General features: G+C 36.0%; 2 protein-coding genes across 4 annotated transcripts; one reads left to right on the top strand and one right to left on the bottom strand.

The window, feature by feature from the left end:
• Positions 1–768: 768 nt before the first annotated feature.
• LOC139976096 (uncharacterized) lies at positions 769–5,899 on the bottom strand. Of its 3 annotated transcripts, XM_071984535.1 has the most exons (4): positions 5,350–5,855; positions 4,167–4,311; positions 3,116–3,252; positions 772–2,637 (listed from the first exon to the last, which is right to left on the bottom strand). In XM_071984535.1, exons 2-4 carry the CDS (start codon positions 4,192–4,194, stop codon positions 2,296–2,298), a joined length of 507 nt encoding a protein of 168 aa, XP_071840636.1. In that variant the 5' UTR covers positions 4,195–4,311; positions 5,350–5,855; the 3' UTR covers positions 772–2,295. The 3 variants fall into 3 exon arrangements, with proteins under 3 accessions (XP_071840635.1, XP_071840634.1, XP_071840636.1); XM_071984534.1 differs by lacking the exon at positions 4,167–4,311 and having other exon boundaries at positions 769–2,610; positions 5,350–5,899; XM_071984533.1 differs by lacking the exon at positions 4,167–4,311 and having other exon boundaries at positions 769–2,637; positions 5,350–5,898.
• Positions 5,900–11,797: 5,898 nt separating this feature from the next.
• LOC139976411 (uncharacterized) lies at positions 11,798–14,289 on the top strand. Its single transcript, XM_071985122.1, has 4 exons — positions 11,798–11,833; positions 12,483–12,870; positions 13,188–13,499; positions 13,930–14,289. Exons 1-4 carry the CDS (start codon positions 11,798–11,800, stop codon positions 14,229–14,231), a joined length of 1,038 nt encoding a protein of 345 aa, XP_071841223.1. The 3' UTR covers positions 14,232–14,289.
• The last annotated feature ends 45 nt before the right edge of the window (positions 14,290–14,334 follow it).

Here is a 14,334-nt window from a genome sequence, read left to right as displayed (position 1 = left end):
TGATCGCTGACGCATAAAGTTACTGAGAACTAAAGAAAAATTCTTAACTTAAAGAAAAAATCTTTACCTTTCTTCGATTCTATTCGAAATTAAAAGATCTATATTTATTGATAGAATTAACATCTATATTCAACTTGCATTAAATGATGGAAGAAGTCGGTCTTAAAAGATAGAATATATCGGTGAACTATCGCCTAACTAAAATCAACAGACGCGAAGAAAGTATTTTTCTCTCAACCTACATAGCAGGTAGTATCAACGACATTATCAGAACAAGTCTTAAACGAATAACTATGAAGTTAAAGCCTCATTATGCATTAATAAATTACTCGTACGCATGCGCGGGAACAGATATATTGGGTTTTTTTTCCAAATTGCAAACATATTTTGTTATAAACTTTGGTGGTTAACTTTGGTGATTAACTTTGCATGTGTTAACTATACAATAATACAAAAAAAAAATCCGATTAGCGAGTTAGGGATCGGTTATTCGTGGTTGTAATGGAATACATCATGCATGTGGCTTCGAAGTTTATACTGTAGCTTATAGATCAGTGAAAATTTATATGGAATTAAAACAGACAAAATGTTATAAAATTAAGAAATTAATGTATTTAAGATTAAAAGAAACAAAGGAAGAAAAGAAAAGATAAAGAAGGAGAATCACAAAGTTATAATATTCATTATAAGACAGTGAACTAAATAAGACAATTACTCCCATGTGGTTTAGTCTAAGAAGTCAAGCCACTTTCACGAGAGGGTTACACTGCAAAAACAAATTGGTTGAATGCAACCAAAAAAATGGTTAATTTCAACCAATTTGATCACTTGTTGTGAGTCCCACCAATAAATTGGCTACCATAACCAACATCAATTGGTTAAGTCATTAAACAATGAAAATTGGTTACATTAACCAATAAAATTGGTTAAGTCCACCAATTATGCAACCAATTTATGTGGTTGACATAACCAATCCTGTTCCTTAACCAATTAATTGGTTATTGGTTGTTGACTTCAGTCAGCTCTCCCTCATCTGTTCCAGCGTCCAGCACTGCAGCTCTCCAGTGTAGGCCAAAAATGAATCGAACATTTTTTTATGGTATTATAGCTTTAACACAATCATGTATTGCTCTTGGAACTCTACAACAGCATGCAATTTACATAAAATGATATGGCAAGGATGATATGAGGTATACAGTCAAGGTTAGTTCATTTGCAAAGAAACAATATCGATGCAACAATGCATATAGGATTTTACAATTTTCTGTGCCGACTGTGCGTGTGCAAATAAAGAAAAAACAACAGGAAATGGAGCTTTTATTAAATAAAGGGCAGGCAAGCACTATGGACGGAATCTGCATTGTTAAAACATTTGCCATTCCAACCTTTCTGAAGAAAGTAAACAGCAATATTGTGCATAGTTTTATAATGAGCACAATAGCCTATCAGAAAAGGGAAACTGCTGTCAAGACAATTTTAATGGTAGAATTCATAATACTGATCAGAGAAACCACTTGGTAAAATGGCTTTAGTTTTATAGCACACTTAGTTGAATGTTTACACTTGAAATCATAAAAACAGTATCATAAAAGTTGCAATAAGGACGGATAGATAAAACATTCCCCAAAAATTCATGTTGCTAAATATAAGGAAAACTATAGCTGTTCAATTTGAAGAAAAGCTTCAAAAACAAACATTCCCAAGCTTTAATATTCAGAAAACTTCATCAGTTTGAGTAACAACATAACCAAAATTAGTGGACGGACAAATGAATGAAAGAATTTAACCCTTACTCCACTGAAACCTTATCATATAACTCAGGTGGATGTTTAGTATCTTCAAGTAATAAAACAAATGATACTTAAGGAGTACAAACATGGTTATAATAAACAGATATCAAGGGTCAGAAATTCATACTCTAAAACTGCATGCCACAAAAAGTTGGTGACATACTTTCACGGTATGCATTACATCAGACTTAAATTTAGTCACATTGTAACATGTTAACTTTGCCTGTTTTTTTATTCCATAAAAATTTACAAAAATTTACAAAAAGGGACATGTAACCCCCTCCCCCTCCCTGGTATTGCAAGTATTAATCTTATGCAACCCGTCCACAAAAACACCAATTTCCAACATTTTCAGTAACTACAGGAAGTGATACATGAATAAGGAGGCTAATTACAAATATTGTCATGCAATGATCTCTTTTCAGACTTGTCAAAAAATAATCAATATCAACTCAGTAAGCCCATTTAATGGCCAAGCAGAAGCCTTGCACATGTCCACCAAAGTTTAGTCAGAGTCCGGTCTCAGGATCGACAGCAGTTCTCTTACCCGTGGTGTTACAGAATCATACTGTGTTTCAATATTATAAATGCCTCTCTGCAGAAAGGTCCACGGAGACTTACACTCCAATGGATATTCAATATTGAAGACCTGAAAAGTTTTAAAGCAGACATCTATGCCTTTAACAACCGAGGGCACGGAATATACAATGTTGTTCAAAAATACGAAGACTTGCTGAACATCCAGAACAGAAGTGCCAATTACTACGACCTGCGGCTGCCAGGTAACAGAATGGTTTCGGCATTCTGTGTGTCTTTCTTCCTTGAATTTCTCCAAGTCCTCTCCAACCTGCAATGTAAATGAGTAAATGTGTTACTGAAATGAGCTGTTCACAATTGGGAACAAGATATGTAAGAAACAAACCATCATAATCAAAATGGTACTGGAACTGAAAGGCATTTAAAAGAAATAAGAAAGTAAGGTATAGTTAAATGGGTTACAACTACACCAGCCTCCCTGCATGTCCTATTCCTTAGCATTTGTGATGCTGTGTTTTGACCAGGTAGTTAAAACACATTTAGGCTGCTTAATTATCACTTTAACCAAACCATTCTATCAGTCTTTTTACAACTTTCATTTCTAGCACAAAGTTCTAAACAATTTTTTTAACTTACAACCAATTATTTACAAAATGTTTTGAAACAAAGTTTCTTCGTGTATATATACCATGAAATAACAGTTTCTTTAAAATGCTGAAGCAGTAAACTCTGCACTCATGACTGCTACCGTCCACAACATGCAATAATACTCTAAGCAAAATACTAACTGGTAGCACTGCAATGAAAGCCCTCATGCTCTCCGATATGGTTGGCTTCCATCTCTTCTGGCTTCCCTTCTTGATGGCAACACTGCCAGGTGTAAACAGACTTGGCATCAAATACAAGGAAGCAGCCCCATAGGTATCTATAAGAAAGGAACAGAAACTTGAACTAGAAATTGGAAAATATGTGAAGCTGTGATAATATCTGAACAAGAGAAGTATTTTTTTTTGGGGGGGGGGGGTAATCTGAATGGAGGATTGTGCCTACAAGTGCTTTGAAAATGTGGGGGTTGGGGGAGATGTGTAACCATTTAGCCTCTCCAAAGCATGATACTCTGAAAGCTGTCAGTACAAACAGCAGTTTTGAATTACTACTGATATGTTTCCCCTGTATAAATTTGGGGAATAACCTCTGGGGGTTCTGCAGTGTCGCCAGATGGGAGTGCCCTTAGTTAAGCTGTTTAGAAAATTTTGGGTGTGTTTGACTCAGTACAAGATATGGGATGAAAACACATGTAGCCTACAAATGACAGCTGATGTTAGACAGGACCTTGAAGCTTTATGAAATCACCTCCTTAATACTACCAGAAGTTCTTTGTTTTGTACAGCCTTAGTTTTTTACCCTGAATTATGACCTAGAACTGTACACTGAAGAGGATGTTATAAAGTATTATACATAATTAAAATTAAGAGCTATGGGTTCTTTTTGGAATATATGATAGTGTCATTGAGGATATTGAAGATGATGTCACACCTATTTGCTACAGTTCACTACATGGGACAAAGCTGAAAATTTTTAAAGAATAGGAACTTTCAATCCACGCACCTACAGTACATTTACTCAAATTTTCACCAAATCACTTAGAATGCATTCCTCTTAAACATATTGCAAGTGATTTTATGTGTGAACTTTTCTTGGTGTTTGTCATCTGACCAGTATTATATTTAGCAACCAACACAGTTCTTATTAACATAGCAACTCAGAGAACATTACAATAATGAGCCAGGGGAATTCTCCAACACAACTTCTACACTGAATACCGAAGACACACTCTACCTTGGGGTAATTCTGGTTCCTTATCCATAAGTGCTAAAGTCCGTTTTATGGCAGGATCCTTCACGTCTAGAGCAACACGGCTGACTACTTGTCTTGAAAAACCTCTTTGGGACCCTTCATGCAATTTCTGGAAATCTTCTTCAATCTTAAATATGAAAAGTAAACAGAATGGGGGTACTTGGGGGCAGCGATAATTTTTAGGGGGACATGTGACATGCCACTAAACCCACCCTCACCGAGCAAACAGCCCTTTAAGAACTGTCTCATCTATTCCTTTCTAAAATTGTGTGATATACTCCACTCTTGAAACATGATTTAGCATGCTACTTAATCTCTGAGTCTTGTTAATGCAAAATAACTAAAATAAAACACAGTTGATGGTGTGACTGATAAGGCACAGTAGTTTTCTGGAAAATTGAAGAGTGCTAGCCTACTGCAGTACTTACAACACAATGAGTGCTTGGGTTACGTGCATCTAGTATAGGCTACAATGAGTGACTAGGCTAGTATATAGGCTAGTACGTGGTGCAATGTACTACCATACAGCCCATATGCGAAGGATTGAAGTGGTTGACGGCCCTAAGTATACTTTTCTTCATTATTCGATCCCTCTTCTTGAGCAAGTAGCCCAGGCCTAACATTATAAAAACGTGGTAATGAAAAAAATTCAGCATTCCTAATTCCGTCCTTACACTCAGTTTTCAAATTCCTCTCACATTTCCTAGCTGCTGGGACATTTTTGTACCCAATACTGGCAATAGGCCATTACAATACCATGTACATTTTGGTAAAAAGCGGGGACATTTTGGTTGCTAAAAATGCAGGGATGTTTTGGTCTGGGGACATTTTGACTGGATAGCTACCCTCCAAGTTCCAGAGAAACAAAATTTAAAAAAAAGTAGCCTGGGACCTAGGTCTAGCACTAAGCAAGTATAACACTAGTCCAGTGCTAGCTTAGGACAGACCTCAGCCTGCAGGTACAGTAGTGTACGCAGCACTGTAGGAGGCCTAGGCCTACAGCGCTATTATATCATAATGTTAGGCTTAACATTTAGTGGTAACACTAGGCGAACGTCGCTTGTCATGTCACTAAAGTTGCATTGGTAGGCTAGGCCGTATAACCTTAGCCTACAGTAATGCCAATACATTGATTATTACTGCACAATTTACATAATCTTCTTACCTTCAAAGACTTCGTGAAGCATTTCTAGGTTCCATTCTGTTAGAATGTTCTTCACGTAATGGTCCATGTCGATTAAAATGAGCGGAATTAGCTTAGTTTACCTGGTACACCTTGCCGTTGTGCCTGGAGTGCACTCATCAGTGTTGTGTACGTACGTAACTGGGTGGTTAACACAATAAATTGCAGTGCAGTGCTAGTGGTGGACGCACACAATTAAACGGAGAGCGGTTTCCCGCGCGTATGGAAAGCCGTTTTAACATTTAATAACGAATTTCAGATATCTCGAAATAATTTCAGATATCTCAAATTAAATTACAGATATCTCCAATTTATTTAAGATATCTACAAATATTTGCAGATATCTTAAAATCAATTTCAGATATCTCGAAATACCAGGGAATTTCAGATATATGAGATTGAATTCGAGATATCTCGAATTCAATTTCAGATATCTCGAATTCAATTTCAGATATCTCGAATTCAATTTCAGATATCTGAAATAGAATTTTGGATATCTCGAATTCAATTTCAGATATCTTGAATTCAATTTCAGATATCTGAAATAAAATTTCAGATATCTCGAATTCATTTTCAGATATCTCGAATTCAATTTCAGATATCTCGAATTCAATTTCAGATATCTGAAATAGAATTTTAGATATCTCGAATTCAATTTCAGATATCTCGAATTCAATTAGAGATATATGAAAATTACCGATTAAATGTTAAAATGGCTTTCCATACGTGCCATTTTAACATTTAATCGGGAATTTATGCATATGCATTTCAGATATCTCGAATTCAATTGCAGATATCTCGAATTCAATTTCAGATATCTCGAATTAGAATTGTAGATATCTTGAATTTTATTTCAGATATCTCGAATTCAATTTCAGATATCTCGAATTAAATGTAAGATATCTGAAATAGAATTTCAGATATCTCGAATTCAATTTCGGATATCTCGAATTCAATTTCAGATATCTCGATTTCAATTTCAGATATCTGAATTAGAATTTCAGATATCTCGAAATCTATATTATATGTCTTGAATTCAATTTCAGATATCTCGAATTCAATTTCAGATATCTGAATTAGAATTTCAGATATCTCGAAATCTGTTTTAGATATCTCGAATTCAATTTCAGATATCTGAAATAAGAAACAATTTCAGATATCTAAAATTCCCGATTAAATGTTAAAATGGCTTTCCATACGCGCGTGGCGAGCCAAAGCATGCAGAGAACAAAGTCACGGATATGACTCATATAATGACGTACTTAGAACCAATTATTGTTGGTGTAGTTAACCTATTGCTAATGTTCAGGACTACCTACTAAATTGGTGTACGTTGGTTACAAGTAAACAATATAATGGTTGGCTTGACCAATTACATTCCAAACAATGGAATTGGTTATGAAATTAACCAATTTGTTTTTGCAGTGTACGAGTTGTTTCTCATGATCATGCAGTTATTTGAAAAGCATAACATCGCTCTATTAGATATGCAAAAGTGGCCCTACTTTCAACCACCCTCCTTTAAAGCTTTTGGGTGACATTATAACAGTTCGTATGCTTGTATAGATAACACATCAGGAACTATCATCTATATACGTGTCCATTGTTTTTCATCATTGAGGTCACTTAGGGCATGCATCCAAAGAGCCATCGCCTAGGCATTTATTAGTTTTACAAGGGGTCCTTTTCAATAACTCCCCCCACCCTCCCTCCCCATTTGAATGAACAAATGTTTATAATGGTAATAAATAATGAATATATCTATTACTCCGATAATGTAGGTAACATCGCTTTTAATAGTCTTTTTTTCAGTGAAAATATCTTAAGTAAAAGCTCTCTTGCCCTGTAGAGTCACGCATGCGCAAACGTTCTAATTAATAAAATGATATACTAGAATTCTATATCCTCTGTAAAAATTGTTTTATTTGAATCTTGTTTTTAATAGGTATTTTTTATAGGTATGAGAGGAATTTGCATTCTCATGATATGAGAACTCGAAATTTCCAAATATTATTTAAATAGAGAAAGAACTTGCCGCCATTTTACGTTCTTAGTAAAGATAGAGCAGATTCCAAACTATACATTAAAACATCTTGTTAGCATTGTTTCTTTAAGGAAACTGGATTTGTTAATATGATTTTGATTGAGCCTCATAAAAATGCCCCCCCCCCTCATATACTAACACTAAATGGTCACATTAGGGGGTGGCCTACTGTATTCACTGTTACTTTTAAGAAGATATGATATTAATTTTTTCATGTTTAACAAAGCAGACATCCTGGACTACCAATGGGTGGTTTGGAGTCTGTGCCCCGTCCTTGTATAGGTTTGTGAGGGTTTGAATGTGAAATTTAGACAGTTTGCCATATATGCCTATACGCTAAATGTTGAAATTGGTCGTTAGGACATATTTGAGTGGCCGTCATTTCTCGAATGTAGCAGGTATGAACTTGAAGTTTAATGTCATGTTTGAAGGTACGCTAAGATATCATCACTGAGGTTTGCACGAATGTAGCTTGTCAGGCGCGGATCCAGGGGGGGTCCAGGGGGTCCGGACCCCCCTGCTCTTGGCCCAAAAAAAAAAGAGAGAAAAAAAAAGAGAAAAAAAAGAGAGAGAAAAAATAATTAAATTAAACGCCAATTTTAAACATGTAGGACGTCAGAAGGGCGGTTATCCTTACAAGTCAGCCAGATGTGTCTTTTCCGTCAAATGAACTATAGTGTGCACGCGTGCTACACGTTCAAAAAATGCCTCAAAATCTCAATTTTCAGACCGAAAAGTTTCAAAATTGAGGTGGTGTTCGAATTGTTTTGGGCGGTGAGGTGGCAGAGCGGTAGGCTGCATAGGATGCGCCGACGAATTCTTCATGAGAGATCGTTTTCTGCGGTGAGAAGGCATAAAACTGTTCTCCGATCAACAATGGGCAAGGAACGTCTCACAGCTCTTGTTCTCATGAACACGTATTATAACACTCCTATCGACACTGACGAAGTGGTCCGAAAGTTCATTGAGAAACATCCACGGCGTTTGTTCTCTCCAATCTACCATGAATAGATCATCAATAAAACTAGCTAACTCGTACTGATGCAGATACATTTCGAGTGAGTTTTTGTCGGTGCTTTGAATGGCTAAATTGAAGGGGGTTCCCTGTTGTACTTAAATATCCAAGAATTTCACAATGGATAGAGGGAAACCCACTCCCCTTAGACCCTAGGATCACTGGAGGCCAAACCCCTCACCCTTCCAGAATCCTGGATCCGGCCCTGCATCAAACAGTGGTGACGGAACGGGAGGGGGATTGGTGGCTAAAGGCATTATGATTTTTGTATCATCTCAACTCATCTGATATGTATTACCATATTTCATAGATTGTTTTTTTCTCATCAATTGAGAAATTGCAGACATGAGATCCATATTTTCAGGCTGGGTACATGCAGCTTATAATACTCGGGAAGTGCCGTTTCCGGCCATCTGGGGGGGTTTGTAAAGCCCAAAATTTTCTGGTACGCTCCGCGCCAACCGATGGTGGCGCTCCGCTTAGATAGTCTTTCGATCAGGCGCGGCTGGACCAGTCAGACCCCCCCCCCCCTGTCAAAAATCCTGCATCCGCCCCTGCTTGTGCGAACATATATAGTTACACATTATGATATCATATTTGCCTTAAATTTGAAGAACAAATTGGGTTAACGGTCGAATTAAAAGAAGATATTTCTCTAAAAGTACAGATGATATTATATTACAATAAGCATTTTGGAAATGAAACATTTCAATGTCGCCATAGGTGTTATTTTATGCTATGTCGCCCAAAGTATTGTGAAAGAGTTAAATTCACTTAGGGTGACATAATAAAATATGTCAGTTTACTTGCAAAGAATCGAATCGTAACCGGTACTCAATCAAATTAAATGTGTTTCACACGGGAACTAAATTGTGTCAGTGTGTGAAGGGATATGCATAACACATTGTACACGAATTTAGGGATTGCGCGAAATTACCGTACGTATAGCCTAGGCCTACAATACGTATACCACAGAGCTAATTGGACTACACGTTCAATTTCATTAACGATATCGTTAGGCTAGTATACTTGCAGTTTCACCCGCACATAACGCATGGTGTTGGTGTTTATCGTAACATTAATGTAACAAAATCAATTTATGCACGTTGAAGTGCTAAATTAATCATTAAATGATTAGTCGGTACCATTTTTAGAACAATACTTTTTAGAGCAGTCCGTCCAAAACAACATTCGCTTTTCGACCATTCCGTGTGTCAATTGTGTGCGACGATGTACAGTTATAGAATAGGTAGTCTAAGCAGCCTGGTACTTTAAAATAGCTGTGTGCATATACCGTTAAGTAAGTGCACGTACAGATAGTTGTAATCGGTCAATACGCAATTATTGTAGAAAGGGTATTCTATGGGGTAATCGATCAGCTATTGTTTTCGACATTTCTCAATACATTTTCAGAAGTATTTTAGAATTATTAAACTATATGCAACTATTTTTCACCAAACCAATTGGATTCAGAAGCTATCAATAATTCGATATAATTTTTGTCTTCTTACTCTGACGAAAAAGGGTAATAAAATCGTATAAATAAGGGTAATTTGTGTAAATGTGAGTTATTGGACTGCGTGTATAACACGATGTAACTTTATTAAATTCAAACATACCCATTTATAAAAGTGGAATTGGTAAAATTCCTAAATTTTTAACTGGAATGTTCCAAATCTCTTTATTTATTTGAAATAATTCGGACGTAATTCACATATTGACATTTAATTGTCTTCCTAGCTTGGAAAAACCTAGAAACCAACGGAGTTTAGTCTAACAGCAGTTTTCGACTACCAGCTTAAAAAAGCAGCTTAAAAAGACCATTGTAGTGACTTAAAATTGATTCGAAATTATTAATGGTTAACGCCATTTAAAAAGTGTTCTAAATTTCTTTATATTCCATCCTCCCTCCCACATTAACAAGTAATAAACAGTGTTGTTGAATTGATAAACAAGAAATAATTAAAGTAAAACTGAACAGTTGAAAATTATGTTATTCTAAAAATATGAGAGGATGGCCATATGTTATAGTCATTGAAATATAAAGAAGTTTGTGGCATAATAATTAAATTTAAAAAATAGAATGATTGTTCTATAAATGTTAATTTCTTGCAAATTAATTTATATAGGCAAACTTTATTTAATATTAATACGTACTAAACAGATTATGTGCACATATTTAACAAAATGTTTTTTTATTTCTTTTGATTTAAACTTGTTTATGATTTTATTTACAGTGGATGAGTGGATGCATAGGGCGTTAGTGATAACATATATGTGATACAAGGGATATGCAGACAATCAAGAGATATTTCAAAATTTTAAACTTAATATCAATGATGTAGCAAACTCTATATAGTAAACTGCATATGTGTGGTACATGCCTATGAAAGGCTATTCTCTTTAAATGTGATACAGGAAGTCTAAATTCAGTATAAGCACTTCATTTTACAACTGTACAATATTACTTACTACACTATAGTTCAAACAAGTTCAATTGCAATTTTCAGTTTCGGTTTGTGTCACTCTTCTGCTTTTTGACGTAACGTGTCATTTAACGAATTGTAAAAAAATAATTATCGCAAGTACAGCTGAAGCGCTTGTTCGGAGAGCAGGGTTAGCTACATATGCTAACCACATTCAGCATACACACACACACGCACACACACACACCCATATATATATATATATATATATATATATATATATATATATATATATATATATATATATATATATATATGTAGATATGTATACATATAGCCTATATATGTATAAAAACTACGAGTACTTGCAAAGTTGTGTCGACTTCACAAACAGCCATCTGCATACGCATTTAACTTTGCACAGAAAGTCTACTTTGAATATGTAGACTATGCAAGGCTAGGCTCGGTGAAGATGTTATGAAAAAAAAATACATAGCCTATACTGAATTGACACAGTTCATCAGATTATATAATAGTTCTGCGAAATAACTGTCAAACTGGAAAGGTTTTTTTTTTTTTAATGAGCAGAGTGGTCACTTAGGCCTACACTTCGGTTCAATTACGCCGTTTGTATAGTACACTGAATGACGTCATTACATACATGCAGGTGTATAGTTCGCAAATTAAATATAAGCCTATATATATATATATATATATATACATATATATATATATATATATATATATATATATATATATATATATATATATATATATATATGGGTATATATAGGTATGGAAGGTATGAAAGTAGTATACAACATTGCACTACAAACAGCCAGACATAAGTGTTCTAATCATGCTCGTGGCCAGACCGAAAGTGTACCGAGGGCTTTGCCTCCCCACTGCCCCCCCCCCCCCCCAATGCAGAACACGCAGATTAATATGCCCCTCCGGCTCCCATCTGTGCCGCCATCATTCGTACAATAAACTTGACAAGTCACAGGACACAAACATGTGCTCCTGCTTAAGTTATTGGATACCATCTCCTTAACTTGTCGGTACCCTTTCAAACTCAGAATTCCTGGCTACGTTAATAAAATACGTCGTTTGAGAGTATACACAGTAATATTCAGTGGCGTAGGAAGGTACTTTTGAGTGGGGGGGGGGGCTGAAGACTGATGGCCGGCCTGGGGGAGGGGTCTAAGGGGAGGGGTGTTGCATTTCCAAGTAGCCTTAGATGCAATTTGGTGCAATATAGCACACTTCAACACCCACTCCATTTTGTAAACTTAATTTTGTATTTTCACCAGGCCTTAGATGCAATTTGGTGCTCCAAATGAGATTTTTTTCTCATTTGGAAATGAAAAAGGGGTTTTCTGACTTGCGAAGCGGGGGGGGGGGCGGAATGATACTTCCGCCCCTCCACATTTTTCACTGGGGGGCTGGCGCCCCCCCCTCCAGCCCCCCGGTTCCTACGCCCTTGGTAATATTGTTACCCTTTCGTTTGTGTATGCACTACCCTCAACAAATGAATTCTCGTCACTTATTAATTTTTATTTTGCACTTATGAATCAACCTACCTTTTGCTTCATAAATTGTCAAAGACGTCTTGGGTATATAGTAGTAGTTGAATGATAAAGATATACAAGACAATTGTTTAAAAAAAATATTAAAAATAAATTGGAACATTAATTTCTTTACAACAGATTTTGCGACATTGGGAGCTAAGCCATTGTTGATTTCAAGTAATACGTCATCATCCCGTGTTACCATCGAACTACCGATACGACCCAATGCTACTGACGGGGATAATAATACTGTAACCGGTTTCAAGATTGAATTCCGAAAATTGAATTCTAACAATTGGACCAAAAAGGAATATTCCGATACCGAACCGAAAGATATCACTGATAGTCTGGAAGACGGTTTCACTTATGAGATCAAAACCAGTCTCAAATATGGTGATTCGTTCAGCGAACCTGAAGCTCCTCAAACTTTCAAGGTTCCATGTAGAGGTAAATTTTGATAAAGAATATATCACTTTTTAATATTGTGATATTAAATATATTAATATCAAAATTCAAATGTTTGTACTACATGTACCTAATACATCTTTTTCAACTGAAAATGGGTATCTTCTCTCTATCCTTATAATGAAACCATGCATGATTTCTTAATTAATCTCATATGCTGGTGACAGACGATGTAACGGTAACACTTAATCTTATTGAGAGAAAGATAATTAATATTGATATATATATATATATATATATATATATATATATATACAATAAAAATATCAATAACAATGATTCCAATGTTCGTTCGACAGATCTCGTCATAAACTTAACGTTATCTAGCATCTCAAAAAGATCTGGATTGGCAAGGGTGATTATTAACTGGGCGCACAGAAACTTGACCGATCCTTGCGGTGTCTTAAACCAAACCATTTCTGTGAAGCAATTGGATTTGGACAATTGCACTGATACTTACGCGGATCCTATCGATAAAAGTCCTGTCCTAGGAAGCCACGACTACATTCTGAAGGGGATACGGCCCAACTCTGAATACAACGTCAGTTTAACTGTTGTCACGAAGAAGAATACTTACAATGTGCACCAGACTATTCGGACCGCCGAAACAGGTAGCTTCATTTATCTCGGACCCTCGGCGCGGCGTATTGTACATAGAGTTTATCAAGAGATTATTACGTAGTAATTACAGCTATGGTACATTAAGACTTGTTTATACACTATAGGACTTAGTATATAAAGTAATTCACAATTATGAACTGGTACTCAGTGTACTCGTACAAAGGACAGTTCTCGGAGTACTAATGCTGTTGTACTCTTATAGTAAATACTACAAGTCTCTCCTGCACCCGAACCGAATTGTACAGTTGCTTATAATAGCGTTTTCGACTTGAATATATTGCGCATTTATATGCATCTGTGTTATAACATGATAACAGTTTGTTAGACCATAGCATATATATTAGCATATTCGAAAATACAAAAAGGATAGGAACTGATTGAATTTTCATTGCACTTTTATTCTTTCCATTGTCATTCCAGCCCCTACCGGAACAATATCTGAGATTGATGTCAGAGCCAACAGAATGAGGGGATCGTTAATGGTCCGTTGGAACAAGCTACTGTGTGGTCAACGAAACGGTGCAATCAAATCCTATGATATTAAAATGACACGTAATGGTGGTAGCATTACAGTCCACAACACTGAAAAGAGAATGAAGATGTACGAACGCTTCAGAATCGGTGATTCGTTTGAGGTCCAAGTGAGAGCTATAACCTCAAAAGGGGCAGGGCCGTATAGTCAGACCTATAACGGAACATTTATAGTAAAGACTGGCAACTAACTAATTGGCTCTTATACATATATACTAACAACATGTGATATCACCTAAATTTGAACCACCGGTACACTCTAAGAAAATATGGTTCCACATAGAACCAAAACTG

Source organism: Apostichopus japonicus, chromosome 11 (assembly GCF_037975245.1).
Source record: "Apostichopus japonicus isolate 1M-3 chromosome 11, ASM3797524v1, whole genome shotgun sequence".
Classification (NCBI taxonomy): domain Eukaryota; kingdom Metazoa; phylum Echinodermata; class Holothuroidea; order Aspidochirotida; family Stichopodidae; genus Apostichopus; species Apostichopus japonicus.
Note: the sequence above shows the minus strand (reverse complement) of the source record. Positions and strands in the feature narration are given on the sequence as shown.

Bases quoted from the DNA above. Each gene is read 5' to 3' on its own strand.
- LOC139976096 (XM_071984533.1), bottom strand. From the start codon at position 5,416: ATGGACCATTACGTGAAGAACATTCTAACAGAATGGAACCTAGAAATG. The intron at 3,253-5,349 runs GTAAGAAGATTA...CCTTTCTTATAG, and splicing joins GCTTCACGAAGTCTTTGAAG to ATACCTATGGGGCTGCTTCC. The intron at 2,638-3,115 runs GTTAGTATTTTG...TTTACATTGCAG, and splicing joins CTTTCATTGCAGTGCTACCA to GTTGGAGAGGACTTGGAGAA.
- LOC139976411 (XM_071985122.1), top strand. From the start codon at position 11,798: ATGCCCCTCCGGCTCCCATCTGTGCCGCCATCATTC. The intron at 11,834-12,482 runs GTACAATAAACT...ATATAGTAGTAG, and splicing joins CATCTGTGCCGCCATCATTC to TTGAATGATAAAGATATACA. The intron at 13,500-13,929 runs GTAGCTTCATTT...TTGTCATTCCAG, and splicing joins TATTCGGACCGCCGAAACAG to CCCCTACCGGAACAATATCT.